Below are 14,462 nucleotides of genomic sequence, written 5' to 3' on the forward strand. Positions count from 1 at the left end.
ATCATCCTCTCTAAATACTCAGGTTGTGGTATTGCATTTAAAGCTGGGCTCTCTCCTGTCATTTAAGGATGCTTGGAAAAGTTAATTGCAAATAACTAATGAGGTGATACATGCAAGTATGAACACCAGATATAACACAGAACTGTGTTAGCTCTGCTGATAGTATTATCCCTTGTTAGCTTTGCAGGGGGTCACACTGGTGACAAATGCCATTTGGTGAAGCTTGTGAAAGAAGTGTTCTTGAAAATTTGTTCATGATTTTTCCCCAGTGCATATGTGTATAAAAATGGTAGTGGACTAACAGCCATAAAGCCTGGACGGGTAAAAGATGTCCAAAGGCTGGATAGGTTTCCCTGTCAGAGATGGACATGGAATGAGGATTTCAAAGTCCAAGAGTCCACTGGGAGGTTTGCCATGAGTGCAGCCAGCGGGGGAAGGGTGTGAGGCTGTGTGCTGTGAGCAGTGGGATGGCGGCGGGCACGGGAGGCTGCTGTGTGATCCAGTGCCTGGGCTCTGGTAACTGATGGCACAGGGGACAGGCTGCCACATTGCTGCCTGCCCAGCCCTGGGCTTGGCCCTGCTGCAGGCGTCCCAGCTCCTAAGTAGGGGCATTAAAGTGGCCGAGGTATCAGTGTTGATCAGTGTTGGTACAGGTCTAAACCCTGCATTTTGCAAATGGTTTTGCTTTCTGCAGATTCTTGGGTAAGCAGAGTTGTTAGCTAAGAATGCTTCTAGGCAAGTAACTTACCAGTTTCTCTTTAAAGAAGGCAGCAGCCGAGTCTGGCTGGCAAACATTTGTGTTACTCATGTTAAGTTTCCAGTCAGATCACAGAGACAGGCATGTGTTTTTAAATTACAAACAAACAGAAAAGCCTCTTCTAAGTACGAACGGGCAGTGATCACCGTTGGTGTTACATTTTTGTCTTCAAACACCATTTGCAGTTGTTGTTAAAAGTCTTAATACGGCTTTTGGTCCCGGTGTGAAATCGCTCATTTCCAAGGGTAAACAGACAGCTCTCATGGAAATGAAAACCCGTGTTACCGTTTTTAGCTTGCAGCCAATGCCTTCTCTTTGCTTCTCTCCACAAACAGAAGGGACCCAGCCTCATCAGAAGTAACCCTTCTCTTTCACCCCTCTGCTTCGCAGGCCATATTTGAAGTGATATCTTCTGAGCATTCTTACTTGCTGAGCTTGGAGATTCTGATCCGCATGTTTAAAAATTCCCGGGAGCTGAGCCTCACAATGACCAAAACGGAGAGCCACCACCTTTTCTCCAATATTACAGATGTTTATGAAGCAAGTAAAAAGTAAGTGTACAAATGCAAAAGCTCTTTTTTGATTGTACCTGCCTATAATCAAAATGTCTTTCAAGCAAGAAGTGAAACGTAGCGTACAAAATAGTGTTTTCACACTGCTACCACAGAATGGAGCAACAGCCACAGTGTAAAGGTTTTGTGGAAAGTTTGGGCCTGGAATGTAGGAATGTGCAGTCAAATGTTGCACCTGTTGTAAAGAAGTAATTGAATTGGAATGGACTTTGGTTCTCTCTGCACCAGGAGGTCTGCAGTGCTAAGGATTTGCGTTAGCATAAGGCAAAAGTTACAGTTTTGATTTTACCAAGCACAGATTTCTGCCTTTGTGATACAACCAAGGCTCTGTTGGTTTGGATTGTATTTTCCTGCTATATCTGCAGGCAGCCCCATGGGTAGGAGAGCTTTGATCAGTACTGCTCGTGATACATGGTGGTATTTGCAGGCTGTGCCTTACCTACCCCTCTCCTGAGAGGCAGGCTGCTCTTGTTTGGAAAAATCAGATCTTTTTGTGCTGGAATTCTCTGTTCTTAAAATGTAACACCTGCTTTCTTTTCTGACTGTACTGGTTTAGCAAGGAGTGCTTGCAGGTAGGTTGAGCTAGAGATGTCCAGTTATATTTTAATGACATAAAACTGAGTTTCCTACTTGAATCTCAAGTGATTTTAAAGTGCTAAACATCTCTTCCTGAACCTTCATGCAAATGTGAAGATAGAAAAAATAGTGGTGAATGTGCACAGCAATTTGTCAGTCTCACTTTGTTCCTGTGTTTGAGCTCATGATTTGTGGAATAGACTTTGGTATTAATGCATCTAAAAAAATAGTGGAGGCAGGAAGAATGTTGTGTGTTTCAATAGGAATAGTATTGTTGGCTTCTGGATGGTTCTTAAGCTGCCTCTTGATACACTGAGCAGTCATATTTAGTTGTGCAGTCTATCAAATTAAACTTACCTTGCCCCTGTTAAACTGTTCAGAGTTAAGCAGGAGTTTAATACTTGCCCTTAGGAGCTGACTCTTGCCAGTGTTGTCCTAAGTGAGTCAAATCTGTTTACTTTCTGCTTGGTACTCAATGTGCAGCACGCTGCGCAGCTCTGCTATCTCCTATGTAAATAGCACGGGCACTGGGAGCAGCACTGTGCATCCGCAGCACATGGCAGCAGGGGCTGCTCAGATCTGCTCTGCTTTCTTCTTCTCTTTTTCAAGTTTATTTTTAAAATTCTTCCCTACAAAGTCAGCAATGGAGAGGACAGATAGAGTATGCATGGAGCCTGATGGGGGGGGAGTGCTGGCAGGACTTCCGTGGTGGAAATGGTGTGAAGCCTGTTTTATTATTGCTGATAATTACTGTCAGAATCATTTAATGTTGCCTGTGTGCGTCCATGTGCACTCAGAGTGTATTTCACAGTTACAGATACTGCAAATTCTTCTTCAGAAATTTATTTCATGAGGTTTTGCTTAATGGTATCTTGCTGTTGCTTTAGTGTGACCAATAGCAGCACCAGAAGTTGAATTACTTTCACTTACGTAACTGAAGAATAGAAATGTGTCTGCTTCTTTTCTGGCACCTTATTTCCGGTTTGAAATGAAGCTGAAGGATAAAATGTTGTTTGATCTCCTACACTGTAAGTGCCTTCCTTGTGGAGTACAGAATATTCGCCTCATTTCTGACATGGGCAGTGGCTGGGGGAGCTCTGCCAGGCAGGAGTGTTTCTGGAATCAGCCTTTTCCACAATTCATCTTTCTTTTAGTCCCTTTTCTTTTGTCCCCTTTGCTTCCTTCTTGCAAAAACCATGTTTTTCTGAATTATTTTTCACCAAGCCTTCATTCCCTTTGTAGAACTTCTCAGGTTCCATGTTCTAAGCCCTGGTGACATCCTTTCTTGGCTCCCATTTCTCCAAAGCCACACGTGCTGTGGAATTTAAAATCGGTTTTGCAGAATTTGAGTGCTTGTCTTCTGTATTTATGCAGAAGTAGGGTTTTATCCCATGGAGCATGTATGTTAGAGGGTCTCATGTGCTGTGTCAAGTACAAACCTGTGGTAGGAGCCATGTGATAGGCATTTGTTTGAGCTTACCTCAGTCGTGGTCCAGCATCTCCCCGTTGCTCTTTGCTCATCTCCTTTTCCTACAGTCGAGATCTGTTGGTGGAAGCTGGCTGTTACTGGATCCCACAGCCACTGCAGGGAGGAGAGCTGTTGGGCAGCACTGCTGTGAGAGGTGCACGTTGTCCAAGCCCTTATTTTCTAGTAGTACTTTTAAAGGCTTCTGCCTGTCTGCAATGTGACTTGTAAAAGTAGAGTATCATGTGCTGATTTTTTGCTAGGGTTTACAGAAACATCTGTTAGGGGGTAACTGCTGTCTTTTTTAGGTAGCTTAATAGAAATGAAAGGCTAATGAGCCTGGAGAATTTGCTGCTGCTTTGAATTGGTTCTGTAAGCAGCAGTGGAACATAGCAGTACAGCTAAGCTGTGATTGTTTTTCCTGTTCTCGGTGACTGAGTCTTCAAAACCATGAAACCAATCTGCTTCTGAATTTCTCAGTTAAAATATTTAAAGCAGAAGTGGGGATAGCAGTGTATGTATAGGAATTCTGTAAAGCCCTTTTGGTTTGTATTCCTCAGAGGAAGTGGGTGGGGAAAAAAAGAATGGAAAACCCCACGCTGCCCAAAAGTTATATTCTTATTCTTTTTGGTCTGGAAAGTGTAATGGCTTAAGAGCTTGATTGAGTACTACTTGGAGTGAAATCAGAATTCATAACCCTTCTTAAACTTAAATGAAAGCATATTCTGTTTCCTGAATTATGCAATACTGTTAAACTATAACAAAATGTGCTCGCTTTCTGCAACCTCACTGGTGTAAATAATGCAAAGGGCTTTAAGAAGCCTCTTTCTCAGTACCTCCACTGTTTCCAAGGTCTTGCACAGGAGCAAAACCCATCCTTTTGTTGGAAAAATGTAACAAAATCAGGCATCTGTGCCACTGGATGTGCTCTGTTTTAAGCTGCCTTTAGTTTTCTAAAAAAGACAAAAGAAATGCGAGTGCACGGGTGCAGCTTTGGCTTGCTCAGACAAAAGTTCAGTGAAGCTGAAGAGTGTGATGGGTAGAGGTGGAATCCTCAGAACTGCTCAGCAGTTATATGTAGAAACTTTGGCTTGGAACAGACTGAGTGGAGCTCTCCAGAATGCCAGGAGAGGCCCCTGCGCACACGAGGCTGTTGTAACTGAACAACACTGCCTTTGTTGGAAGATGAATGCAGACAGTAAAGATGGTCTCTGCTTTTGGGAGGTCACTGGGGTGCTCCTAACAGAGAAGAGTTGGTCTGAACTGTGCATGCAGCGTACTTGGTGTGTGTTTGTTAAAACATCCTAACTCCTTAATGGCGCATTTGCTGTGTATGCAGTGTGATTGCTCCGAGCTGGTAGGGCACAAAATCACACGAGTTGCATCCAGGCTCAGAGAGGACTGTTATGCTGAGATGTAACCTGCTGGGCGTGCCGTGGCTCAGCTTATTTGGAACTAAAAGCTTGTGTAGTGTGAGAATGCTGTGCAGTCGGTGTTAGCAGTCAGAACTCCATCCAGCCTCAATGCAGGGTGCAGGGAGGTCAGGTTCCCAGGGGGCTCCTGGGAAGGAGGAGCTCAGGGAGCAGTGAGGGAAACATCGAGCAACAGTTGCTCTGAAGGTCAAACCCACAGCTTTACAGCAGGTGGAGAGCTTTGGTGTGTTTCTTGCTCTGCCACTGGGGCAGCAAAGGGCTTATGGGTATGCAGAGCATTAGCAGAGGAAGGCACAGACAGAACTTAGCAGGACAAATTCAGACTGTTGACTCTGCATGTTGACTTCAGTAGAGAAAACTGTGTGGGTTGTGAGGTAGCTCAGCATCTTATCTGAGTACCTAAATTAAATTCTAATGTGTGAATATATCCTCGGATCCAGATAAGCTTTTTATAATTCCTTCTTCTGTAAGTTAAGATTGATGCTTCATCTTTTTCCAATATCCTTATGTATGGCAAACCTTAATCTTTCTACTTGGGATAACGTGGTGTCAGTGTTCATTGAGGACATGCCTGCATTGGGTCAGTTGACAGTCATTAGAAGCACTACTTTTAGAGAAGGCAGAGTTTTGTTACTTAATTTATTTGAGAGGTCAAACACGGAAAAAAAAATAGCCAAGTACAACAATAATAGTAGTAATAATAACAAGAGCAATTGAAGGACTGTGAGAAGACCCCAGGTGATTGAGGTGAGCTGTATGAAAGCGATCTGTTCACGGGCTGCAGCTGACTGGTTGGATTTCCCAGTACCAGTGTGTAACAGTCAGTAGCATCCTCTGCTCCCACGTGGCCTGACAGTCTCAGTGCTGGATTTATCACAGTTGTTGCTGTAGCCAGCTGTGAAGGAAGCTGGTACCACTGAGCATGGTTCCCAGGTGGCTCAGTGACACTGCAGGGTGTTTGGGGAGCATTTTTCTGCTCCTGTAAGGAAGGCTGCTTGTGGTGGAGGCTTTGAGGTGGATAAATGTCTCCCTTTTCAGTAAGCCTGAGTGGCAGCGCTGTGTACAGTGGACAGAGAAAGGCAAACGAGGAATTAAAACCCTCCTGCAGGATCTGAGTGCTGTGAGGTACCTGTGTGCAGGTGGATGCAGGCACCACTGACCCACAGCTGGTGCTCCTGATCCCTGGACTCAGTGTGAGGCTCTGGTCCTCAATGTGTGGAGCACTGCTGAGTTTACTCTGTGATTTCTGCCTTTTTTCTTCTTTTTTTTTTAAATGTTTTATTGCTGATGGGGCCAATTTTGATTGTCAGGAGGCTCCAGGGAGCCCAGGGAGTGCACTGAAGAGCTGTGAGTCCAAATACCACTTTTTCTCTAAATTTTAGGTGCTGACGGAACACGTTCAGGCATTTGTATCACACTCATGACTTGGGGCAGTGAGTTTATTTTGGTGTTTCATCAGCTTTCCTCCTTTGGTTTGTTTGGACATCAGCACTAGTTGCTGAGCTCTTCAGCTCTGCTGTTAAGGGATTATTTGTTTGGAGAGTTCTTTCAGCAGCTGAGAAAACTCCCTGGGCCGACCTGACCTTGTTTATCTGCAGTTGATGTGCAGCACTGGCATAACTTGAAGAATAATACCCAACTGGAACTCAGATTCCTGAGCTGGTGATTCTTCTTTGAGAAGTTAGCTTCCTTGTTTGAGGTGGGACTAGAGGTTCACTGTTGAGGGAGTCATATTTCTGAGTTATGATTCTGAACGGAATCACAGTTTCCTTAGGTTGGTTGGTGAACAGAATTTGAAAGAGAATGCTTTTTTAGGTGGTTAGAAATGTTTGCACACGCATGTGTACCTACATACATGTATATATATAAAATTACAACAAATCATTCTTTTCCCAGCTGTGCCTCTCAGCATAGGAATCTTTCTTTCTTTACCTGAGTCTCTGTTAATGATTGTTTTTAACATAAACCCCAGCTGCTTTTCATTGAAAGAAAAAAAGAAACATCCAAACCCCAAATCTTCCCTATGCCAGTGAGTTAGGATAGTTTTGGCTTCAGATAGAAATACCTTGTTCTGAGCTGAAATACTGATGGGAGCTGGGATGTAAAGCATGCTGCAGGTGACGGCCCTGTGAGGAGCACAGCCAGAAGTCCTGCAGCCATGGTTGTGCTTTGGGACCGGCGCGGTCGGTGCTGGGGTTTTCATTTGGTGGTGGTTTGCATTTGCTGCAGCTGCTGGCATCGCCAGAGCTGTGCCATAAAGCTCCCATCTGCTGTAATACTTATTTGTGCTGAAACCCGTTGCTACGTTGTATGAATGTGTTCTCAGTTTAACAAAGCGCTGCCAGCAGCAGCGTTCCGAGCTGAATTCCTGCAACCTCTGGCTCTTCTTCTGCGGCCTGAGCTGTGCAGGGAGTTATGTGTGTGTTTGTGTTTGAGGACAGTTGCTGTGCAGAGCAGTGGCACTTGCAGTTTAACGCTGTGCAGCTGGAGCCAGCAGCTGCATAGCAGAGGGGCTGTGCAGCCACTCCTATGGTGCCGTTCAGCTGAAGCTCTGACCTGCGTGGAGCCTCTGCTTTGGTGCTGGTTTGTTCTGGTTACAGCCCTTGCACCACTTTTCAGCTTTATTGTTACTGCAGGAAGAGGAAAACCAGATTCATCTGCGTATTTTTGATAGTACAGCTCATGGATGTTCAGCAGCAATTAGATCAGTACAGTGGGAAAGGCATTACAACAAAGGTGTGATGATGGAAGGACCAGCATGATAGAAAAGTGCTATAAGGGAAGGGAAGAAGATTGCTCACCCATATCAAAAGATTCTAAGATCAGAGGGGTGGATCTCCAGAAAGAGCTCCTTCCCCAGAGGCAGTCAGCCCTTCAAAGGGGTCCAAGAGTGGTGCAGCCAGGCTCCACCCCTTCTGGTCCCACAGCTGAATTGCCTTCACCTGAGCTCCCAGGGCTGACCTGGTCCATTCCCCAGGTGCTCCATCAGTGGTTCAGGCCAGGACTCAGCAGTTCCCATACAAGCGGTTATTCAGACTTTTTAATCTGTTCTTTCCTTGTGGCAAGGCTGCAAGGAGGGCAGCAGCAGGCAGTCCTGGTGGGACTGAGCAGAGGCTGCTGGTGAGGGCAGTGAGCGCTGCCAGCCCCTCTGTGTGCAGGGGCAGCACACAGCTTTGGGAAGGCTCCACATTGTACGTTGCCTGGAAATGGTTGTGTTTAGCAGGAGGAGTTATGTGTGTTCCTTTGGCTCCTCTCCTGTATCATTGGGTCAGTGTGCTATTTTAAGATGAGATTTTAAAGCTATACAGTCTTCACAGGTCGGTGAATCCCTGAGATGGAAGCTTTCCTAGCAGGTGTGTAACATCACCAACACGGGGCTGTGGCAGCACGGCAGGCTTTCTCCCATCACACTGCTTGCTGCAGGGCAGCCTGGTTCCTGGTCCCTCTCCTCTGTGCTCCCAGGCCTTAGCTTGACGCGCTCATTCATTTGGGTGTGTAGCAAATCAAGGGTGTTAGATGGGAACAGCTTCGCTGTTGTGGGCAGTAAGCTTCACAAAAAGATCACAGAACCACAGAGTTGCAGGGGTTGGACAGCACCAAAAGCATTGTGAAGCTAAATGTGCATTTTAATCCCTGTGCCAGAAATACAGGTTGTTATAACTTCATAACATTTATAATAGTAACTTGAATAATCGACAGGGCAGATCACAGTTCATTTCCATGTGCAGAGTGGGCTTGATGGTGGGGGGTGGTTTGGCTCCTGGATAGTAGTTTTGATATAATCAGTTTTCTAACTCTTCTATGGCCTGCCTGGTTAGAAGCTCATGGCCAGTGACAATTTTAATCCAGCGCAGCCTAATTTTGACATAACCGGTAATAAGGCAGCGCTGGTAAAAATGTAAATCCATCTTGCTTATTATCTTTGCTTAGGGGTGAAGAGAGACCAAACATTGAAAAGGAAGACTGAGCGAAATAATTGATGTCACCACCTTTACTTGGTTGATTTGTTCATTGCATCCCTTTAAGTAGCACTTGTGCTGGGATCGATGGGAACTTGGTGGTGGTAAAGGAGGCATTGCTGAGTCCTGCAGCATAACATTGTGCTGACACTGCTGTGCTCAGCTGGCTTAGCCCAGGCTTGGCAGGAAGCTGTGTGTGTCAGGTAGAGATCAAAGCAGTGCCAGTTAAGAGGCAGAATTAGCTTAAGAAAACTGCCTGAGCAAATCCTGGCATGTTGTTCCACATGATGACGGACGGGTTACTAATGATGTGCTTAGAGGGAGAACCTTCACACAAGGCTCCACAACTGCAAAGGGAAGCTTGCAATAGGGCTGGGACAGCCCTGGTGCTGCTGTGTACTGCAGTGTTTCTCCTTCCCGAGATGGAAGAGGGAACAAACAGGAAATTAATGACATCTGTATTGCTGGGTCTGGCACACAGCCTTTAGGAGAGGAAGAGTTTCAGGGTATTTTGGATGGGACATTTCTCTGAAACAGCACGGGGCAGGGCAGAGGAAATCAGTTTCTCTGTCAGGGTGCTGTTTGACTTTCACTTTGGTGGAACTAGCTTTAAGCTCTGGAAATAAATGCTTTATTAGGTCCTCCTGCTGCTAAGAGAAAACAGTCACAGGGCAGAGTGCAGCTAATTTGTAGCTGGTTAAGTTGGCACTGAGTGAGTCAGTTCTGATCCTCACGACAGAGTCTGTCTGAGAATTTTAAGTAGAAGTGAGTTGGGACGTGCCTGTTTGTTGGTTGCACTGTGGCTGCTGGGCAGGTGACTTTGAGTCCAACTGCAGTGTGTGATTTCCAGCAGTCATGTTTCTTTCCGTGCGTTCTGAGGGTGATGAGATGTGGGAGTGCTTTTCCTGTCCCTTTTTTCCTTTTTTTCTTTTTTTTTAAGGCATCTCCTACTAAGCAGGATTTGAACTGATTCCTAGAATGGCTGTGACTGTTGGTGTCATTGGCGAAGCACGAGAGCAGCTTTACGAGCGTCAGTTCCAGCGCAGCACGATCAAACGCTGGCTCAGCGTGCCGTAATGTGGAGCAGGGAGAAGGGCTCTTAGCTGGCAGGGCACTGAGCTTCTCCCAGCCATCAGTGGGTCTGAGAGGAGTGGAAATGAATTCCGGTCCTCTGCAGTTGTGGTCAGCAGCTCGGAGCTGCCTGCTGTGGTTCTGCTGGCTGGCAGAGTTCGCTGCAGCTGGGCGTGCTGTGCCAGCACTGCTGTCTGTGCAAGAGCTCATAGGTGACCCAGTGGCAGTGTGAAATAGCTCATGGTTTGAAATGAGATGGTTGGAGAATAGGAGTCTGGAGGACTGCGCCTTCCAAAATTGGCAATGCTATGAATGATACTGCTGCAGCACTCTGGGGGAAAGGGAGGAGAAAGCGGTAAGCAGTGGTGGATGTACTACATCTGTTTGTGAGCAGTGTCCTGGTATTCATTAAATGCCAGCAGCTGGTTGAAGCTGCAGGTAGTGTGCAGTCAGAGCTGTCAAACTAAGCAGCCAACCCAAGGCGTTCCGTCTGGCTGTGTGGCTGCAGTCTGAGCGTGGCCATCATCAGTCAGACAGCAAAGTGTGTTCATTTCTGTGAGCCTCTGTTAACACACCTGCATAATGAGCTTCTCTTTGTCCTCCTCTCTAGTCCTTACATCTGTAAAACAAGCAGTGCAGAGCGCTGGGGCACCGAAATGAGATGCCTCAGGGTGACAGGCTTTGAAAAGCCAGTGGTTAGTAATGAGAAAATAGGATAATGGGCCAAAACAAAACAAAACTAGACTTCCCAGTGCTTTAGCTTGATACGGGGCCATGTGTTTCAAGTATTTGTGCTACTTTGCTGTGCTCCAAGTCAGTTTTTTAGTGAACTGGTTTATCCTGGCAGATTACCTGGTTGTAACACTTGCAGGCAGGAAAAATACCAGAGGGATTTTCAGTAACTTCTAGATGTTTGTTTTTTTTTTGCATTGCACTGATGTCAGATGGCTCTAATGACCTGCAATAGCTCTAATACCAATTCATTTGAGCCCTTATACCCCAAAGGGTCAAAATATTTCTAATGAGCATTGTTGAAATGAAGGCATTTGGTTTTTGATACAATTACAAGGGCAAGAAGGAGTGAAAAGCTCTTAGAGGTCAAAGGGGCTCTGACTTGGAATAGAGGATGAGCAGCAGGGAAGAAGAGTTTGCTTTGTTTCCTCTTTGTTTCCATCCTGTGTTTGGGGTTAATGGTAGACTGAAGCAGATAAGACAGTCACGTACAGTGAGCTGTTTTTGTGATTCGTTTAGCAGTTCACACTCTATTTACTTGGACTTATTCTGGTATTGTACTTCCCTTATTACAGGAGGAAATGGTGATTTAATGCTGTGCTTGAAGTTGTTCCATTTCTTTTTCAACCCCGTTTCTGGAAATTCCCGTCCAACCACACTGTGTGGGCCTGGGTGGATTTGGCAGCAGCTGGGGGGTGGTGCTGGGGGAGCTGTGCCAGCTGACACCCACCGCCCCGACATCAGCGAAAGGCTTCCCACGCTGCTCTGCCAGAAGGAGGGATGACCTCACCCTTGCACAAACTATTCAAATTGTCATTAGGTTATAAAAGCCACGGGTTGTGTCAGTTGAAGTGTAAAATGCTGCAAGGAAGTGCTGTTGCTTTTGTAAAATGAGTGGTTTCTTTCCTTTTTTCACAGGTTCTTCAAAGAGCTTGAAGCAAGGCATCAGAACAACATCTTCATTGACGATATTAGTGATATTGTGGAAAAGCATTCTTCCTCCACGTTTGATCCTTATGTAAAATACTGCACTAATGAAGTCTATCAGCAGCGAACGCTTCAGAAATTGCTGTAAGAGCTAATTTTAAAATATGATTGCAAAATCACTCCCTTCATAGTAGGAGGCAAAGGCTGTGGTACTTGGTGCGAGGCCTGGGGCTCACAGCATGTCCTCACATGCTTGGTGTTCCTTCCTGCTGAAGGGCCTTTGAAGTCCCTGGGGGTGGAAACGCGCCGGGCTGCATGGTGCAGTCCTGGTTGTGGCTGTGTGTCACATTGCCTGTTTGCTGGTAAGTGCAGGTTTGTGAATTTACCAAAGCTGTGCTTTGCTTCTGTTACCTGTGAGTCTGTTTGCACTCATGTTCTCCTGTGGGAGAAAATGAGCTCTCTGAATGTCAGTACTGGTCATGCATATCTAAGCAAATAACACTGAAGGCTGTGATGCAGATCTTTCAAACTGCATCTCCCCTATTTCTGAAATCTGCCAACTTTCACAATTCCTGGGTAAAACACTGTTAAGTTCCCCTCCCTTTTCCTCACCAGAGCTACAAATCCAGCATTTAAAGAGGTGTTGTCACGCATTGAGTCCCATGAAGACTGCAGGAATTTACCGATGATCTCCTTCCTCATTCTCCCTATGCAGAGAGTTACTCGTCTTCCATTGCTGATGGATGTGAGAATGTTGCTTTTCTTTTTTTCCTTTATGTGTTCTCTTAATGTTAGCTCTCCTTTATGTTCGATTCCTGGCTGATCCCATTGCTTGTACGAGGCACAGGGCTGTAAGTATCGACAGGGCTGCTTAGCATGACGTGCAGTAGCATTTATTTGGTTATGCAGTCAAACATTAAATATTTAGAAGTCCAATCAGAAAGGTTCTATAGTAGAATTGATTCTGAAACCAAGGAGGAATAACTTGGCACAGAAGCTACACAGACTGTTAGGATTAAAATCAATCAATTAGCGTCATTTCATTTATCTGTAAGTCCATAGTGTTCTCTCATTTATCTGTAAGTTCACAGCTGGTTCTTCAGCTCTTTGATTACCATTAATGTGTATGTAAATTTCTGTATTTGTTACAGTCTGTGCTTTTTAGTTCTGTGCAGTAATGGATGTTTTCTTTCAGACTATTTGTCAGAAAACTCCTAAAGATTCACCGAAATATGAGAACTGCAAGCAGGCTCTGAAGGAAGTGAGCAAGGTATGTCCTGTAGTGCAGAAAAAGTCTGTGCTTAAGCCTGTCTGCTTTTACTGCACGCTCAGGGTGTCTGCTGCTGTCAGATGTTTGCCAAGAATCAAAGGTAGAAGAGTGCAAGTCCATTTCCATGCATATTGGTTGGAGATTTTGACAGCACTTACAACAAATTCCAGTTTGTTTTATGTGAAACTAAGCAAGCTGATTATTATTTTTTTTTAATTAGTGAGAAATTCCAATTCATCTGTTTAAAATATGTGTATACATGTTCTAGATAGCTGCAGATAGGCATATTCTGGAAATAGAAGACTGTCAAGCAGGGCATTGTGGTATGAAAAGAAAATTAAGAATTTCAGGGCTATTTTTTGCCTGCAAGATCTGTTTCAGAAGCCATAGCGCATCACAGACTGTCATTAAATGTGATTATTGACATTGCTTAAAAATAACCTTTCAGGCCTACATATTGCTTTGGGCCTTGAATATTCCTGTGTAAGGGAGAGCAGCAAAGGATATAAAAGCTCTACATTGTCTTAATCAAAATCAGTCCATAGTGGCCTTTCTCTTGGCTAAATTATTGTCTTTCTCTTACTTAGGAAAATATCCTAAACTCAGGAACACTGTACTGTTGCCAACACAATTACTTTTTCCATAGGAGCAGTAAATGATTTGTAAAGTGATTTCTAAAAGAAGAAAAGGCTCATTAACTGAAGGAAATCCTGCATGGTATTTGTGGAGTTAAAGGGAATGTGATTGGATGCCCTTCTGACTGCACCTGTGGGTGCATGCCTCTTCCCTGGTGTGCAGGCTTCAGCAGGGCTGTGGTGTGTGCTTTGAGATTGTGTCCTGAATGTCAGCTGCAGTGAAGCCGTCCCTGGGGAAGTTTCATAGAATCATAGAAAGGCCAAGGTTGAAAAGGACCTTAAAGATCATCTAGTTTCAGTGCCCCTACTGTGGGCAGGGCTGCCAGCCCCTGAGTTCAGCAAGGTGGCACTGCAGTATTTGTATTGGGACTTCCTTCTATGAAGGAGCTGCATGCGTGTGATAGCCGTCAGTGTGCAGCACGGATTGTCAGGCTGGAAGGATGGGTTCTGTGGGGCTGGGTGCTCATGTAGATCAGTGAGTGTAACCCTTCTCAGTCAGGTCTTCTGGCTGTAGCTTTGTACCATGAGGGCTGTGCTGAAGAAGAAATAGTAATCATAGCATCGTGGAGTGGTGTGGGTTGAGAGGGGCCTCAGGAAGTTGTCCAGTCTGCTCCCAGAGCAGAACCAGCTCTCAGCTCTGACCAGGTCACTCTGGTGCATTCGTTCGGATCTTGAAAGCATTGTGAAAATGTCAGATCCTTTGTAAATGCTTCCACAGAAGTGTGTTGGATCAAGGAACAAGAGTTACTGGTACTACAGATTGTGAGGACGTGAAACGCGCTCAGCAGATGTCTTGTTTTTCAGTTGGTGCGTTTGTGCAATGAAGGTGCTCGGAAAATGGAAAGGACAGAAATGATGTACACGATTAACTCCCAGCTGGAATTTAAAATCAAGGTATGATTAAATCAAGGAACCAGAATCATTTAGCACAGGAGGAGCTTTGACTGCGTGTTAAGTTTTGGTAGCTTCATTACCAAATGCACAAAGTAAATTAGGACAGGCTGTAGTTCTGACGTGACTTCTCAGTTAATGGGAAGACAAATTCATATTCTAAGGTAGCTGAAG

At 45.1% G+C, this 14,462-nt stretch overlaps 1 protein-coding gene across 1 annotated transcript in view; it reads left to right on the forward strand.

Annotated features, from left to right (window-relative positions):
• ARHGEF26 (Rho guanine nucleotide exchange factor 26) overlaps positions 1-14,462 on the forward strand; it is a 39,777-nt gene that overhangs the window by 10,879 nt on the left and 14,436 nt on the right. The window contains 5 exon segments of the mRNA XM_042881265.1: positions 1,148-1,308; positions 11,484-11,636; positions 12,108-12,237; positions 12,688-12,762; positions 14,202-14,291. Of these exon segments, the coding sequence (XP_042737199.1) occupies positions 1,148-1,308; positions 11,484-11,636; positions 12,108-12,237; positions 12,688-12,762; positions 14,202-14,291 (609 nt within the window).

This window comes from Lagopus leucura, unplaced genomic scaffold (assembly GCF_019238085.1).
Source record: "Lagopus leucura isolate 7727_CA_CO unplaced genomic scaffold, USGS_WTPT01 Super-Scaffold_100029, whole genome shotgun sequence".
NCBI classification, from domain to species: Eukaryota; Metazoa; Chordata; class Aves; order Galliformes; family Phasianidae; genus Lagopus; species Lagopus leucura.